The sequence below is a fragment of the Agelaius tricolor genome, unplaced genomic scaffold, assembly GCF_023055355.1.
Source record: "Agelaius tricolor isolate 1412-34295 unplaced genomic scaffold, bAgeTri1.0.p SCAF_1, whole genome shotgun sequence".
NCBI classification, from domain to species: domain Eukaryota; kingdom Metazoa; phylum Chordata; class Aves; order Passeriformes; family Icteridae; genus Agelaius; species Agelaius tricolor.
This window is the reverse complement of record NW_027269261.1, coordinates 12,884,385-12,900,599: the sequence shown is the minus strand read 5'-3', so window position 1 is coordinate 12,900,599 and position 16,215 is coordinate 12,884,385. Positions and strand designations below refer to the sequence as shown.

Genomic DNA, 16,215 nt, shown 5'->3' with positions numbered 1-16,215 from the left:
CGAGCAGCGTCATCGGGGCGTGCGGCGCAGGCGCGCGGGGCGACGGTCGCGAAGGAGAGCCACACCCCCCTTTCCCGCCCCCGGCCGCTCCATGAGGGCCTGGCGCGCGCTGCGGCGGGCGGCCGCCTCCTCATCCTCCTCATCTTCTTCATCTTCCTCATCATCCTCTTCCTCCTCCTCTTCTTTTCCTGCTGACGGGAAGCCTCGCAGGCGGGCATGGGAGACTTCGCTGTCGCCGCTGGAACGGCTGAGGCGTCTGCTGCCGCCCGAGGAAGCGGCGGCGGTGGAGCGGGGCGCGGCGGCGGCAGCGCCGCAGCCGCCTCAGGCTCGCCCTGAGAAGGAGGAGGAGGAGGAGGTGCCGGTGTTTGCCCCCTGTCAAGCGCTGGCTGGGGCGGCAGGTCCGCGCTCCGGCCCCTTCCGTGCCGGCGAGCTGGCGCTGGCGGAGGTGCCGAGGAAGAACAACTGGACGCTGAAGGTGCTGTGCCGGCTGGCGGCGGAGGCGGTGCTGAGCAGCCCCGGCGGCCTCCTGCCCCACCGCGACATCATCGGGCAGCTGCCTGGGCAGATGCTGCGCACGTCGGCCGGGAAGCGGCTGCTGCTGAGGCGGCCCTCGCTGGACGAGTACGTGCTGCTTATGCCACGGGGAGCCACCATCGCCTACCCCAAGGTACCGCTGGTGGCTGGCAGGTCGCTGCCCGAATCTCACCTTTAATTTCACCTTTAATAATATTAAAACTTTAATTTTAATAGTATCGTGCTATGGTTTTCTCGCTCGTAGGATGTAAGTGCTCTATTAATGATGATGGATATCCACCCGGGAGACATCGTGTTGGAAACTGGCAGCGGGTCTGGTGCTATGAGCTTGTTTCTGTCAAGAGCAGGTGAGAACCTGACTTTAGACAATACGGTATTTATTTATTTCCTTATCACAACTTGGGGTATTTTTTGCCCAGATACTTATGGTTCTCGTGGTCTGTACTATTCATGAAAGCTTTGCTGCAGTTCATGTATAGTTTGTTGACTTGAAGGAAAGTTACATCAGCACAGGGACTGCAAGGCATTCTGACTGTGCTTAGAGGGCCGTAGTGTAAATGGTTACCAAAAGCCCTGCAGAAAGCTGAGTTTCCACCATGCCTCAAGATCACTCAACTGCAGCTGGTCTTGATGTGTTGGGCCCAAGTTTCAGGGTAGGCAGTTGCACCTCTGCTCTCTCTCCATTCTTCTGCCTCCTACTGCTATTGCTTGGTTTCTGCTGATTATCTTTCTGGAATAAACTGGTGTTTGGGGTTTTTTAGTTCCATTGGGATTTTGAAGCTAGCGTGGGATTATCCTCAAAGCAAACATTGCTGCTGTAGGAGCTACATGCTGAGGAAACAGAAGATAAAGATCAGCACTTCTCTTTCCATTTAGAGAGAGGGAAAGTAGGAGTCCTTAGCTTTCCCCATCTGGCTCTAGAGGCAGACCCAGAACCCAAAGAGATGGAATACCTGCTACAGGCTAAGGCAAAAGCTAGCTCTTACTAAATACAGCAGCTGATCTTTCTGTCTTGGGTATTCAGCCTACTGTGGCCATTTCATACAACAACACCTGAACTTGCCAATTATTCCTCTCATTTTTCAGTCTTGTCCAACAGTTTTTTTCTAATCACTTTTATTTAGCTATAAATGGGCCAAATTGGCAGAAACATTGGCATTACCAGGCTGTTAACCCTATCCAGGGAAAGAATGCAGTTGTGTGCCAGATCAGCTCTATTTTGAGGAGTGGGAAAAAGGTATGAAATTGCATTGCTATTTTCAAATTTATCGAATTTAAATTGGCCCCAAATACAGCAAGTTTTAGTCACAGCTGAACACACTTTGGTGCTGATGCAGAAATAAATAGATTTGATTTGCTGGCTCCTAATGATGGCTGCTTTTGCCACCATTGAATACACACCAGTGATACCCAACAAGGAAAACAGCTGCTATGTGGGTAAATGCTGGAATTCAAATCTAGCGGGCACCTTACCAATGTCCATGGAATTATTTAATTTCCAAAATTCTTGTTGATTTAACAGATTTCAATCATCTCTTAATTGTTATTCCTTTTGTATTTTCTTTTCTATTCTCTCTTTAACCATTTCCAGAAACTACTGGCATGAAACAGGAGAGTTGAGAGAGTGGTATTTGTCATGACTTTAAAATCTTTGAGAACTGGAAAATATGATGTATGCAAATTGTATGTATACTGTAGCTTCACAGTAATGAAGATTTGCCTAGCTACTTCACCTTGTTCTTATTTTCTAAAAAGCAGTTTCAAAAGTAGGAATTATTTTGAATTAGTGGGGGTAAAACTGACACCCCCCCCCCCCCCCCCCCCACTGTGAAGAATTTAATTTTTCTGATGTTTCTAAACTGATAATCTAAGGTAACAAGGAGTTGGCACTGTGACTCAACAACTGCTTCAGGTGATCAAAGGCAACGTGCTGCAACCTTCCCTTTCTTACCAGCTGGTTCTGGCCTTTGTCTGCTGCAGGGTGAGCTGGATCAAGGAGTGACTGTGGGGAAATCAATCCCTTCTTTTACTCAGTTATCTGAATGGATTCACAGTGGGATCACATAGGTGAGGGAAGGGGCCTGGTGACTTCAAACTAAAATGGCTTAGAAAGGCACAGAACTGACCTGGGGAGCTGCTGCTTCCTGACTGCTGCCTGCACCCATTCCAAAGTAGCAAGGAGAGAGAAGTGAGTGGTGGGGATAGGCTTGAGGAACTGGAGTAATACAAATATGGAATAGAGCAGTGCACACCCTGCTGTCTGCCTGCACAGCCTGGAAATGCATCCTGTATGAGATACAGTGTACATTGGACTCATGGTAAATGTCACAATAGTAAATTTAGACTTAATAATTTATTACTGTTGCAGACAGTAACAGGAAACTTACAGAACCGTGAGTAAATCAAAGAGTACCCTGGAAAACTTGTCTGGCTGAGATCAGTGAGCAGGTTTCTCTGAGCTGTGAGCACTGGTGCAGCATTCTCAGCTGGTACCTCTGGTTGCTCTAGCAGAAGGATCTAGCAGGGGCACAGATGCTCTACTTGTCTTTTGCTGCAGGAGTGACTTCAGGAGAACATCTTGGAACAGTCTGTAACTACACTTTATTTCATCTGTGCACTGATGGATTTCTGTCTGTGAAAGAATTAACATGGCACTTTTTCTGCATGTTTGTTTTAAATGTAAAGAAAACATAGATTGTCATCGATTGTTTCATATGTGACCGTTTCCTAAAGTGGAGATGGAAAGGTGTACTTATGTTATAGACTATGGTTTCTGCTTTTGTTGGGTTTTTTCCCCAAGTCTTTGTAACAGCAGTGTAACGTGGTGAGTGGAGTGTCTTCTGTTTGTTTGCAGTTGGGCCCAAAGGCCGTGTTCTAAGTTATGAAATCAGAGAGGATCATCATAATTTAGCTAAGAAGAATTACAGGCGCTGGCGCTCTGCGTGGGAAATAGGACACACGGACGAGTGGCCAGATAACGTGGAGTTCATTCTGAAAGACATTTCAACAGCTGCTGCAGATCTGAAATCTGTAACACTTGATGCAGTGAGTGAATCCAAACAACTCCCCTGTTTGACACCTGTCTTTTCTCCATTAAGAAAACCTCTAGTGCTCACAGTCACAACGGGATTCCCATATCTAGTGTAACATGAGAAATAACAATCCAGGTCCTCATCAGTGAAAGAAACATTGTAATTTTTTTTGTCAGATACAAATGTTTTCAAGGTTTCAGTTACAGGTTGTCAAATGAAAGAGTGATAAAGCTGTACTGTAGAAATAACACCATTAATTACTGCTGTCTTGTAAGCAAATACCAACTTGCTTTCTTGTATCTCTGCAAAACTGATATTTTTCTGAGATACGTATTTCAAGCATTAAATTTCAGAAGAATACAGAACCTTATTTAATATGCAACTATGTGACCACTTTGCTATCAGCTATATATAGAATGCACAATGTACCTACACCATAATTTAGAGAATGCTGTGGCTTGCTCTCCTGTCCTGCTTCTTTGTATCCAGATTTCCTAAAAGGAGTTTTGCTGAGGAAAATAGGTTGATGTTAAGTGCTCTTCCCTCTAAAGCTGACAAACTACTTACAACTACTTACTAAATGCTTTAAACAAATAGCAATTTTTAAAATGGTGCAAGCAAAGAAATATAATACATAGCATAAAAATACCTTTTCAAAAATGTTTTAAGTAACAGTCCTGCAGGAAGGCTCAGATATTGCATATCCCATTGTTCTACAATCTGAATAGCTTCCTAGCAGAAGATGGATAAATTGCCAAAGACAAGAAGTATTTTTAATCTTGAAACTGACAGCAAGTTAGACATTGTGACCTTAATATGTTCTTTTTATACATTTGAGCAATCTTTTTTTTTTCACATGAGAAATAGGTATTCAAATGTGTTGGTAAATGTAGTCTTCTAAAAGTTTTTATTACTATCAGGGTTATGGGATTTAATTACTAGGAGGCTTAACTTCCTACAGACCTTAGCTGGTTAAATGCTACTTGCTGTTTTAGTAGAAATTCATTTGGAAGTAGAGACGACTTAATTTTGTTTAAGTGTGCATCTCAGGTTTTGAGAGGCAGTGATAAAACTGGTGGTGATTACATCCTACTGTTGTATGTATCTCTTTTCCATAACCTTTTTTCCCCCAGCACTGTTCTGTGTTACACTGGTAGATGTACATATGTTCTCCCAGGAACATTAATGTGTCTTTCTCTTGCAGGTAGTTCTGGACATGCTGAACCCTCAGTGTGCTCTGCCTGTCGTACACCCAAGCCTGAAGCAAGGTGGGGTGTGTGCTGTGTACTTGGCAAAGTAAGTATTTCTTTCTGGCACCTTTATTCAGGCATTACCTGGCCTCAGTACAAAACCAAGCATCTTCTGAAATATACATCCAGCAGTCATGAAATTATTAACAAAGTTGGGGTTTTTCCCCATGTAACTTTCTTTGGGAGTTGTACTCGTATAAATTACTCAGCCAAATCCTTTGGCATCTGCCTGGGGAATATTCTCATTCTGGTCAGTGAAGTTTGGCCTTTATGGCATCCTCAGAGTAACTGCACTGTTCTCCAATGAAATAGTCAGGTTGCTCCTTTACCCTAAAACTGAAGGACTCGTGTATCCTCAAAGGTAAAGAATGTGCCAAAGTCAGTAGAACTGAAATTTTGTGCTTTGGGTTTTCAAAATACTACTTGACCCTTTGCATTTCTTCAAAAGCATCACACAGGTTATTGACCTTTTAGCCAGAATACGGAGCTGCAAGCTTCCTTTTTTATGTGAAAGGATAATTGAGGTAACTCACAGGAGCTGGTCAGTACTCCCTGCTAACCTCAAGCATAACAAATCAAGCCAAGTGGTGGGAACTCAAGAAAATATTGAAGAACCACCTCAAAATGAATATGAAGAAGTCCATATTCAGGATGAAGCAGTTCTTAAGGAGAGCGAATACAATGGTAAGGACTTTACTGCTGATGAGATCCCCTATTACTGCACTTTGATAATCCAGTGTAGGAAGAGGCAGTGCTTTTACCTAGGTCAGCTGAGAACACCCTAGACCTAGGCAAGGACACCCTAGACCTTGTCAGGTTTAAAGAAGACTATTAATTGTTATTTAAGTTAAAATATCCTACTAAAAACCTGGGCTAAAAGAAAAAAAATGCAATCTGCAATAAATAATGACTGCCCTTGTACTACTGTTTTCAAATTTTTGATTTTTAAGAAAATTCAGTTCTTAATACTCGCCCCAAAGCTGCTTTAGAGGACCCTGATGGACTTGAGGATTCCTTAGGAGAAATAGTGGCCAGTGAGCTCTGTTTTGAAATTATGCTGTTCTGGCAAATCCAAAAATGCTACCATATATATATATATAAAATATTTATATGACAAATGTAAATATATATACAGTCTAGGTCTGCAAAATGCAAAGAGTTCTGAATATTCTGATAGGTGACAACAAAAAAAAGAAAACATATCAGGGAAAAATATTACATGTACATTGTCTACTCTAGGCTGCATGTAGGTCTTAAACTTGTGGGAACAAAATAAAAAGAAATGTCCTTCTCACAGGATCAGTCAGTGATGCTGCTGAAACAAACCACTCAGTGCCTTACATTGCCCGACCATCCCACTGGCAGGAAGCTCATTCAGGTGAGACACTTGGAAAAAGTTTATCATAAATATTTAGTGGTATTTTTATTTCAAAGAAACTTTTTTTTTTGGTACTAGCATTTGGTATTTTCCTATATCATGAAACCACAAAACTTATAATAATAAAATAATCATTGTGTATTGAAATACTAAAGTAGTAACTTTTGTTTTTTAATTAGCGTTCCTTACCAAGCTGAGAAAGTTTCGACCACTGCTTTCTTGATGCTGCTGCCTCCCTAGCTGCTAATTTGAATATTGTATCAGAATGAAATAAAACATAACAAAGTAGATGCTACATTTTGCAAGTTGTGTAACTTTTAAGCAATGACTGCTCTGATTTCTACCTGGCATCAAGTTTGAAACACCAACTGTTATCCCACTATGTAAAGGGAAAAATTTGAAGTGAATCATCACGTCTGGTGTTGTGATGCAGCCCAGATTGTTCTGCAAATCACAGAATCTGTTTCTGTCTCATCAGGTGCATTTCATTCTCCATTGCTTGTAAACCAGTCCATAGACTTATCTCGATCCAGGGTGCTACATGGTTGCCTTTTGCTGGACAGCCTCAGACAGTCTACCAGAAATAAGGAGAAAAAAAATTTTAGTAAGAAAATAAGGGATCAAAGGCTCTCCTTTGAAATGAATACTTTGCTGGCTTCCAAGTATAGGTTTCTTTAAGAACTAAGTTCTTAAAGCATAACTTCAAGAGATACTGAAATTCACTGGATGTGTTCACTTGATAAAGCTCTGCTTATTTCAACATCAAAACAGTTGTTGACAGGCACAGCTTTGGTTCCCTTCCAGCACTCATGCTGTAAGTTGCCTGCTTATTTGTGAATGTCACTTCATATAAAGTATTCTCAAATGGTTGGAGGAAACACAATTTTTTCTGGCCCTTGTCAGAGATGAGAAGCCAGATCTCTCAAGTAAAAACAGACTTGAAGTCATTTTGGGTCTTCCCTGAGTGGTGATGTTTAACACATTAAATTATTAAGTTATGTTTTGTAAACACTGACTTGCTTTATATCTCAGGAAATATTCAAATTACCATTTTTTCCAAGTTGAGAATCATGTTTGTACTAAAGCTGTCAAAAACAGTAACAATCTTACTGTAAGAGTGAAAATTTGGATATTAATGAGAACACATGCAAATAAAATATACAGAGCTATAAATAACTACCTCTGTATTAGATAAGTATGCTAGGAACTCTGCACTAGTTAATTACAGGAGAGTGTCTTTGCAGAGCTGAGGCCTTATCCAGATGCCTGAGGAAGTTTACATCTCAAGTGTGTTTAACTTCTAATAATAAATTTAATAATGGGTTTGCCCCACAGCTGCTGTATGTAACAGAGGCCCCTAATGCAAAGGCTGAGGATGCTAGTGTGAGTAGATTAATGGGCAGAGATTCAATTATGTAAACAATTCTTGCAATAAGCCCTTGTTTTCTACTCATACCCCAGTATTAAAACAGTCTTGTATAAATTGTCAACAAATCAGATACTTAGAGGAAAATGGAAAATGTGATTTAACCTATGTCCAAACCTATACCACAAATGAGCATCCTGCCCTTTCTCAAAACATGCTCTCAGCAAGAGCACTTTAACTCACTCTACACATACCAGTATTCTTATTGTTCCAGCCATAAAAAAATCATTTAAAACAGGACTCTCAATTTCATTTATAGTGCAAGAGTAGGAACAAATGCCTGACTAGACTGGAATGCACCCAAAATCTACCATAGTAGGTGAAAGTAACATGAAGAGACTCAATGTAAAGCAGTTGGTACTTCCAGGAAGTCAAGATACAATATGTGAAAATGAATCCATGAGGGTAAAAGTACAGTTCTGCCAAGGTGTGACAGGGAGGGACAGAGCAGTGACAGGGAGGGACAGAGCAGTCCCTGCAGCACTCTGAAGGGCAAGTATGGCCCCAGTTGCCTAAACTAATGGAAAATTATTCACAGTATTTTCCTATATCATGAAACCTAAACCATACCTTGGGCTTTATAAGAAGGAGAGTCGATGAACATTTTTTCAGTTGAAAAGGCATCCTTTGATTTCTGGGATGAGTGCAAGTCCATCATCTCCAAAGTGTCGGTGGAAGAGGAGGAGGATGACAATCCGAGCCGTACAAACCTGCCTTTCTTCCCGCAGAGCAGGCAGTCTGTGGGAGTAGCACTGGGGCCTCGGGGCAGCTGCACCTGCTCCTCGTAACTCCTCAGAGCTCCGCTGTGCTGCACGGAGCGCTCTCGCTGCCAGATGTAGTGTGTTGGAGCGATAGCCATCACCTGTGGGAACAGCCCTGGTGGCATCAGGAAGAGCAAACATAATGGGGAAATGCACAGCTAGAACTAGATCCAGTTAGGGTATGGCAGGGAATTAATGTAGCTGAAATGGGCATCTCTTATCTGTCCCACTGTCCTTAGGTAGGGGTAAGTAATCCTGATACCAGTCAGGTGTGGAAACATCCCAGCTTCCAGCCCTGTACGTTCACCTAAGTCATCACAAACAGCGGCTCGTGCTGGGCATGTTGGACACAGGATGGTCTCATGGGCCAGCTCCAAACAGTGTTCATCATCACTGAAATAACAATGGTGGGAAGCTGGCAGGGTACGCAAGGAAAAGCATCCTGCACTCGCCTTGTTCCTTGTGCTTTTCCCATAGCATCTAATCCCATCCCCAGAAATGGGCCTCTAGAGTAAATGAGAGATTTTCTTTTCCACCATCTGGAAGTAAACATTACGTACTTAGAGCATGACAAGGGTTTTTCCAGATACACACTTCACCTCAAAAGTGAGGAATCAATTTTTTCCTTATAAATTGTAAAGCACACAAAATTATTCCTAAAGTGGATGAAGTGAAACAAATTAAGGTAGATTTTAAATAAAAAAATATTTGCATGAAGCAGATACTAGTCAATAGAAACTTCATTTTAACAGTAGTGCAATATAAAATATTCTAGTTTACTTAAAAAACACCGTTTCAAACAATGTATTTTAAATGGAGAAGGAAAAAATATGGAGGATAAATGGACCATTACATTTTAGCAGCATCTTTTCTTTCCCATGGATTGTCTGTTTACTTTAGGGAAGGAACTGTACAGAGCTAAATTGCTAGCTGGTGTGACTTGTTGTGATTTCAGCATCTACAATATGAAATCTCCCTCCCTACCTCTTCACAGCAGCGTCTGCTTACAATAGCCCTGTAGTCAATTCTACTCCAAAGTTGATCTCTTAACTTTAAGAAATCAGGGAAGAGCTTTCTCCAGGCTTTGCCCAAAGCCCATGGGAAAATGTCATACTTTGCCTCTTCATTGTCTTCTTCAACTGTGTTTGCCAGATACCTTCAAATATATATATGTTTATGTTTGCAAATATTATTCAATCTTATACCACTATATTAGAATGATTTCTAACATAAAGTAACAGCTATGTTGCAGTGGTTCTTTTTTCTAGTATTGTGAGGAAAAAGCACTAACAAAATACAGCCTTCTCTCTGGAATACAGTATTTTCTTAGTTAGTTCCATATGCATCCTTTGGGTAAAAAAACCCAAGCTTTTATAAAAATTGTTTTACCCTTGAGTTTCCTAAATTAATAGATAAGCAAGAACTAACACATCCTGACATCCTTCTCCAAGCTGGCAAGAAACCCTTCAATAAAATGAACAGTTTCTGATTGATGCTTTAAATTCTTTAAATAAGGCTTAAAACTCTCCTGTGAAATCTTAAACTTTTCACTTTTTACTTTATGGATTTTAGCTATTCTTGGAAAATTACGTTGCCCATATTAAATTAGGAGCAAACAACTAAATACAGGTCTACCTTTAGTTATAAATGCAAAACTTAAATTACTTTTTAATGTCTCTGTTCTTCCCTTTGTTCATTATCTAGTTACTTTCAGTTTTATATTGTCTTCTCAGACAACAGGAAAATGTGAACTTCCTCTGGACCCACCTGGTGCTAAACTCCTGTAAATCACACTTGAAAAATTAGGGCTTTTAGTCTCCTGCCCAGTATTCTGTCTAGTCCCAGCCTCACCAGACTCTTTGTCCCCCTCTAATCCTTTCACTGTTCTGGCCTGGCTTTTTCCCCTTCAGTGGGGTCAGAGGGCGCCCTCCTCCAAGCTCTGTGGATGTCACCCACAGCACCAGTGCCAGTAGAAAGAGCAGCCACCTCTGCCCCTGCACTAGTGTGCAAATCAGAGCACCTGAGAAGCCATGGTACCAGAAGAGATGACCTGAGCACCATAACACTGTAAAAAAAAAAAAAATGCAGAATCCTCTGCAGGTATAGCCAAATAGAGAGGGTTATGTAGGCCTGGATTACTGATTCCACCATTGTTTCAAAGAATAGGCATTTTACAACTGTTCAAAAAAGTTCTTAGAAATTCTCTAGCAATGTTTTTACAGTTGATTTAGACATGTTGACAGAAACTTTAATAACAATTTACTCCTGAGATGCCATGGTGAAATGTTTTGCTACAAATGCCCTAAAGGCTGGCAAAGATGTGAAATAGGGTTTTATATGAGCACCTGTGAGCCACATACATGTTGCTTTGTATTGTCCTGAATATATTTCTTGTAATGCTTTAAAAAGCTCCCAGATTCAGTTTGGTAGGCAGAATGCCATTGTGTGTATCACTGGACCAATGCAAGCAACCCCTGTCTGCTGCTCAAGCTTGTTCCATCACAGGAAGAATAGTGACTTTGCACTGTTTATGTACAGTATGTAGATTTTCACAGAACCACAGAATGGTTTGGGTTGGAAGAGACAGCCCCCCTGCCACCCCCTAGATCAGGTTGTTTATATATTCCTCAAGCAAGTCTCATCACCTATTATAATTATCAGTGTCATAAAGAAATTTAATGCAAAGTTTATTCTAATAAAACCAGATAATTTTAACATACTTACAGAGCCACAAAGAAATTGATTCTGGTATGCTCACTTGGTGTGAAGTTAGCTCTCTTGAAATAAACGAAAGTCATTGCCAAGAGATACTGTTTTAAAATGTAAAATGAAGTATCAATGTGTTACTTAGATACGGTATTTCCTAAATCGATTCACACATCTTGCACCAAGATATTTTCATCATTTTTAACAATGAATTAAGTTTCTTGAAACTTCCACGTGAAACCATTAGAAAAAGATGATGTTCTGTATTTGAATTAAAGTATCAAGTAATTTAAGGGCAGATTTCTCACTCAATGAATGTTCTGTTAACTGAGAAGGAAATACACTTACCTTGTCTGCAATTTCACAGCAACAGTCCATCCAAAGGAAATCTTGGATTAGATCATCATCTGTAACAAGAGAAAGCTGTAGCATTTCAAGCACCAAAACTGTTTATGTCAGTGGGTATTTATAAATAAATAACAGATGGTCTTTCATTAAACCAAATGAAAGAAAAGAAGCTAGACTGGCCAGTAGGGAACAGAGAAACTGTTCCCTACTGCAGTAGGAGAGGTTCACGTATGAAAAAAGCTTACATGACAAAAGAAAACAAACTCTACCAGAAAGGGAAGGTGGAAAATCTGGTGACTGCATTTCATCCATTCTCAGTAACAGCAGGTGAAAGTGAAAAATAACCAGTATTTTTTTCTATTTGCATCATTTCTTCCTGCATTACATGCTTCCAGGTGATAGCACACCATTATTTCAGGGGAACTGCTGAGATCCTGCACCTTCATTACCTGGCAGCCTTTATAGGGTAATACTTGCTTATTTTTGGTCAGCGCTTCATTGTCCATGACCATGTGCTGTAATTACCAGCAGCTCTCTCTGATTCACTTCTGTATTTAAGGGTCAAATAAAAACCAGCTGTAATCTTCCACTATTACTTAATGTCTTTGCTAAATTAAATAAATACAAAACTTCATTTGAAAGAGACACAAATAAAGAAGAGATGCTCCAACTCCTTAGATCATTCCACTTCTTCCCCCAGAAGTTTATTCCCACAGTAAAGAACATGTTTAAGAGACAAGGAGTCCTTTTTTTAAGCCTTGTGTAAAACAAGATGCACATTGTTTTACATGTATTTGTTGAAATATAAGAGAAAATAGTAAGGAAAATTATCAAAAATTAAAAGTAGCAAACCACCTTGGTTTCATTTGTAATTTAAGAAAGATACATTTCATCAATTTGGTAGCCCTTGTATTTTTAACTTAAGCATTAAATATTTCTATACCAAACTATAACAATGAAACATTTTGATAAAGAATTGCCATTACTCTCAATATGAAAAGCACTCTCAAAACTCCTGAGCTCAGAAAACATTCTGTTCAGTCTATTCATTCATATCTCACATTATTAACCTACCAAATAATTTAAAGAAAGCTGTCATTTCCTGACGCTGAATAACTAGGCATGGTCCCTTTGGACATTTATATTTCTGACTAGGAACCCCTTTTTCACAATTTTCTTGATGGTCTTTAAAAGCAGGTCTCTTTAGTCTAGTAAGTTTTTTTTGCTGATGTGATCTGGATGCACTCGATTTTACATGAACAGTGACAGTGGGAGGTGTCTGACACACCAGATTATGTTTCATTTCGTTTAGCAAAGGTTCCTGTTAAAAAAATAAGAAGAAATTAACTACAAAATTAGTCAGTTTCAGCACTAGTACATTTCTTTCATTCACTTGAAATGTTTCAGTAGAACTTGTATGTCAGATGATGGAAAATTAATTTTATCAGTACTGATTATCTAAGTCTTGTGCCCTAAGACAGCCACGTAGAGTTCTTTGATTTAGTTCTAATTTTATAAAGCTTTATTTTTCCCCAGTAGAAGGAGCTTTCAATTTTGCTTTTTCCAATCAACTTTGGAAAATGGGAAAAGAGCCTTTCCAGGAAAAGCTGCTGTTTGTCAGATCCTTGTAGCTCCACACACTTCCTTAGATCTACCAAAAAACCTGTGTTCTTCCCCTCCAATTTGTGATTGTGTGTGGGTGTTTTTAAGGAATATTAATAGAACTAAGGCAGCGGAACTGTGATTGAGCCATGTTGATTGATTAAAATCAAGTCTTGAGCTCCTAATTGCCCTTGGGGATTAATCTTATCCCTCACGCTGGACCTACCCTGAAGGCACAGCCAAGGAAACAAACATACCTGTGGTGTTTGTAACCGCAAAATGTAAGGGGATACCAAACGGAGAGTGAGGAAGGGTATTTTTTGGCGGGATTAAACGTATTTACACCTTCAGGTCTCCCGGTAGGGGGCTGTCGGAGGCTGGCTCACCGCAGCCTACCTGGCTCCCCAGCTCTCGGGTGGCTGCCGCATGAGCACGGAAGGGCCCTGAGGCAAGGCCGCGCTCTCGGCTCCCGCTGCCACAGCCCAAAGCCGCCCCTGGCCGTGCCCGTCTCTGTCCCTCTCCGCCTCCCTCAGCCACCTCCCCTCACGCCTCCGCGCCTCGAGTGGCGCCTCTCGCAGCCAATCAACGTGCGCGGGCCACCGCTCCAGCCAATCGGACGGCGGGGCGCTCTCTCCTCCCGCCCCTCCTGTTGGCGCCCGGGCCGCGGCAGCCAATGGGAGCGGGGCACGGCGGGGGCGCTTCCTGCTCGCCCCGCCGCCAGATCAGGGCTGCCTGGGGGCTCTGAGCAGCACTGCACACCTTCCCTTCCCTTTCCCCCTTTCCCCTCCGTTTTAGAGTAGGCTTAGATGAGATGTTAGGGAGAAATTCTTCACTCTGGGAGTGGTGACAAGGCATAAGTTGCCCCGAGAAGCTGTGGATCCTCCATCCCTGGAAGTGTTCAAGGCCAGGCTGGATGAGGCTCTGAGTAACCTGGGATAGTGGGAGGTGTCCCACCCTGCCCGTGGCCGGGGGTTGGAACGAGGAGATCTTTCAGATCCCTTCCAACCCACATCATTCTGTGATTCTATGATTAAAACATCTCCCCAGACTGATAAACGTCTCCCCAGAAGAGATGAGACACGAAGGAGAAGGGATACCTGACTCTAAAGATCATTAAACAGAGGTGCAGGATACCCTGCTGCTACAGAGGCAATTAATGCAATTAGTCTAAGGCAGTCTATTGAAATGTAACAACAAGAATGAAAAAATCCCTTTGCTAATAAGATTCAGTGTGAAATCTTACTGTTGCCTTTTGTTAGAAGAGCTAAAGATTTATCCTGGGAAGATGGCAAGACATACATCTATTTTCACTGTTTCCCCCTGCGCAGGCCAATTAAAGTGTAAGTGGCCTCATTTGTTATGGTAATGAGGAGAGAGTCCTCTTTACACCTTCCTCATCTTCTATTAATAATTTGCTAAATTATTTACATACTCTGAATTAGAGTCAGGGAAAGATCATGCCAAGTTTCTGATCAGGGAGAGAGATAAGAAACATACCAAGTGGTAAATGTACCAACTAACAATATCTCTGTACGGAACAGACTGAAGGGTGGGGACAATACCAAATACATCAGCAGGACAAAAGTCTGTTTCTTTGAGATTCTCTCTTCTTGGACATATATTCACAGTGAGATACCTACATCAATTGTTCTCTTTTTTCTCTTTTTTTTTTTTCTCTTTTTTTTGTGCATATTACTTTTCGTCAAGGAATTCAAAGTACTCATCAATTAACTACTGTTCATTTGATAATTGTGAAAAACCAAGGAAGGGCAGGTTACAGAAACTTCCACATAACCATCTTAATCGTTAAAACCAGGAAAAAAAATCTTCTTTTTTATTCCCTATTGCAAAACATGAAGCTGCAATGATAATTGTGACATGCATACTTCCTTATTCTTTACACCTTTACATCAATAAAAAGTGACTTACAGTGTCAATCTTTACCCACACGGAGCTTCCTATAGCTCTCCAACCTCTGAAAGAATTTTTGGGCTGGTGGTTCTGCAACAAAATATTTAAAAGACTTCTTTTCTCACTCAAAAATCTGTCACAATCAAGTCATTGAACAGGTATTGTGACTCTTCCAGCAGTGTATTGTCCCCAGCCTGCCAGGACTCAGGTCCTGCTCTGGTTCAGGCCCGTTGCACAACATTGGATCAGAGTCTTGAGGAAACTGAACTTGTGAGAGGGAAGTGTCTGGGACTCTGCCTTTCTTCCCTTGCAGGACTCTGCAGCCAGAGGTAGGCCTGAGATGGGGATGACCCAAGGATTCAACTTCGGAGGCATGATGGAAAAGCATCGACATGGAAAGGCTGATCCCTGAACCCAGTGAGAACAAGGAAACAGAACTTTGCCTGACTCTATAATCGAATCAACTGGTTCCCAACTTTGCTTTTTATTAACTACAATTTTTACAAGAAGGATGTTGAACAATTCATCCAAGAATATCGGGAAGAATGGATGGAGCTTCTGGACTCCCAAGTCGCTTTTGGACATCAGGGAGCGCTGTTTCACCACCAGCGATTTGAACAGAGACAAAGCAGCGTTTGTTACACGGGGTTTCATGCTGTACCTCGTTCCTAACCCTTCCTGTAGGTGTCATTAAATTAGTTTAGCCACTCTTCATCTCTGTATGTAATCACATTTTGAAATTACATTTTTGATATATATACATTTTTAAATATATATCTTCTTATATAATTTCATATAATAATATATAAATTCATACATCATTCTTATATAAATATGTGATTTGTATAATATTTATATTATATACATATATTTGTATATGATATAAATATATTTACATAGAATATATATTATATATTTCTATATTATATATGTATAATATATTTGTATTATATGCATTTCTATAATATTTATATGAATAAAATTAGTAAGACCTGGGATTCTTATAAAATCTTATTTCTGGAAAAAGCAAAAAATAATTTGATATACACACTGAAATTCCGTTATGATATATATAGTTATATAGCTATCCAGAATTTGATCCAAAAAGGCAGCTGCAGAGAAGTTTGATTCCTTTAAATGAAAAAAGGACTTAAAGTTTTTTCAGTGAATGAGTTGTTTACAGATAGATCAGGAAGCATCACTGAGGAAAAACACAGGGATAGTATTTTTATAAATTACATTTAGGATATAGATACTTTTTTTCAGA

The 16,215-nt window shown here is 40.7% G+C and overlaps 1 protein-coding gene across 6 annotated transcripts; it reads left to right on the top strand.

The window, feature by feature from the left end:
- Positions 1-26: 26 nt before the first annotated feature.
- Positions 27-15,944, top strand: TRMT61B (tRNA methyltransferase 61B). Of its 6 annotated transcripts, none has more exons than XM_071423412.1 (7): positions 27-667; positions 779-881; positions 3,389-3,579; positions 4,771-4,862; positions 5,265-5,500; positions 6,114-6,194; positions 14,745-15,248. In XM_071423412.1, the coding sequence occupies exons 1-7, from the start codon at positions 92-94 to the stop codon at positions 14,903-14,905; spliced, it is 1,440 nt and encodes a 479-aa protein (XP_071279513.1). In that variant the 5' UTR covers positions 27-91; the 3' UTR covers positions 14,906-15,248. The 6 variants fall into 6 exon arrangements, with proteins under 6 accessions (XP_071279513.1, XP_071279502.1, XP_071279547.1 ...); XM_071423401.1 differs by lacking the exon at positions 14,745-15,248 and adding an exon at positions 6,673-11,395; XM_071423446.1 differs by lacking the exon at positions 14,745-15,248 and adding an exon at positions 15,262-15,944 and having other exon boundaries at positions 28-667.
- Positions 15,945-16,215: the final 271 nt, after the last annotated feature.

What these genes read in the sequence shown, in the direction of transcription:
- TRMT61B (XM_071423401.1), top strand. Translation starts at nt 92, where the DNA reads ATGAGGGCCTGGCGCGCGCTGCGGCGGGCGGCCGCCTCCTCATCCTCC. An exon ending in AATCTGTAACACTTGATGCA is followed by an intron (nt 3,580 to 4,770) that starts GTGAGTGAATCC and finishes TTTCTCTTGCAG; the next exon opens with GTAGTTCTGGACATGCTGAA. An exon ending in CTGGCAGGAAGCTCATTCAG is followed by an intron (nt 6,195 to 6,672) that starts GTGAGACACTTG and finishes CTGTCTCATCAG; the next exon opens with GTGCATTTCATTCTCCATTG.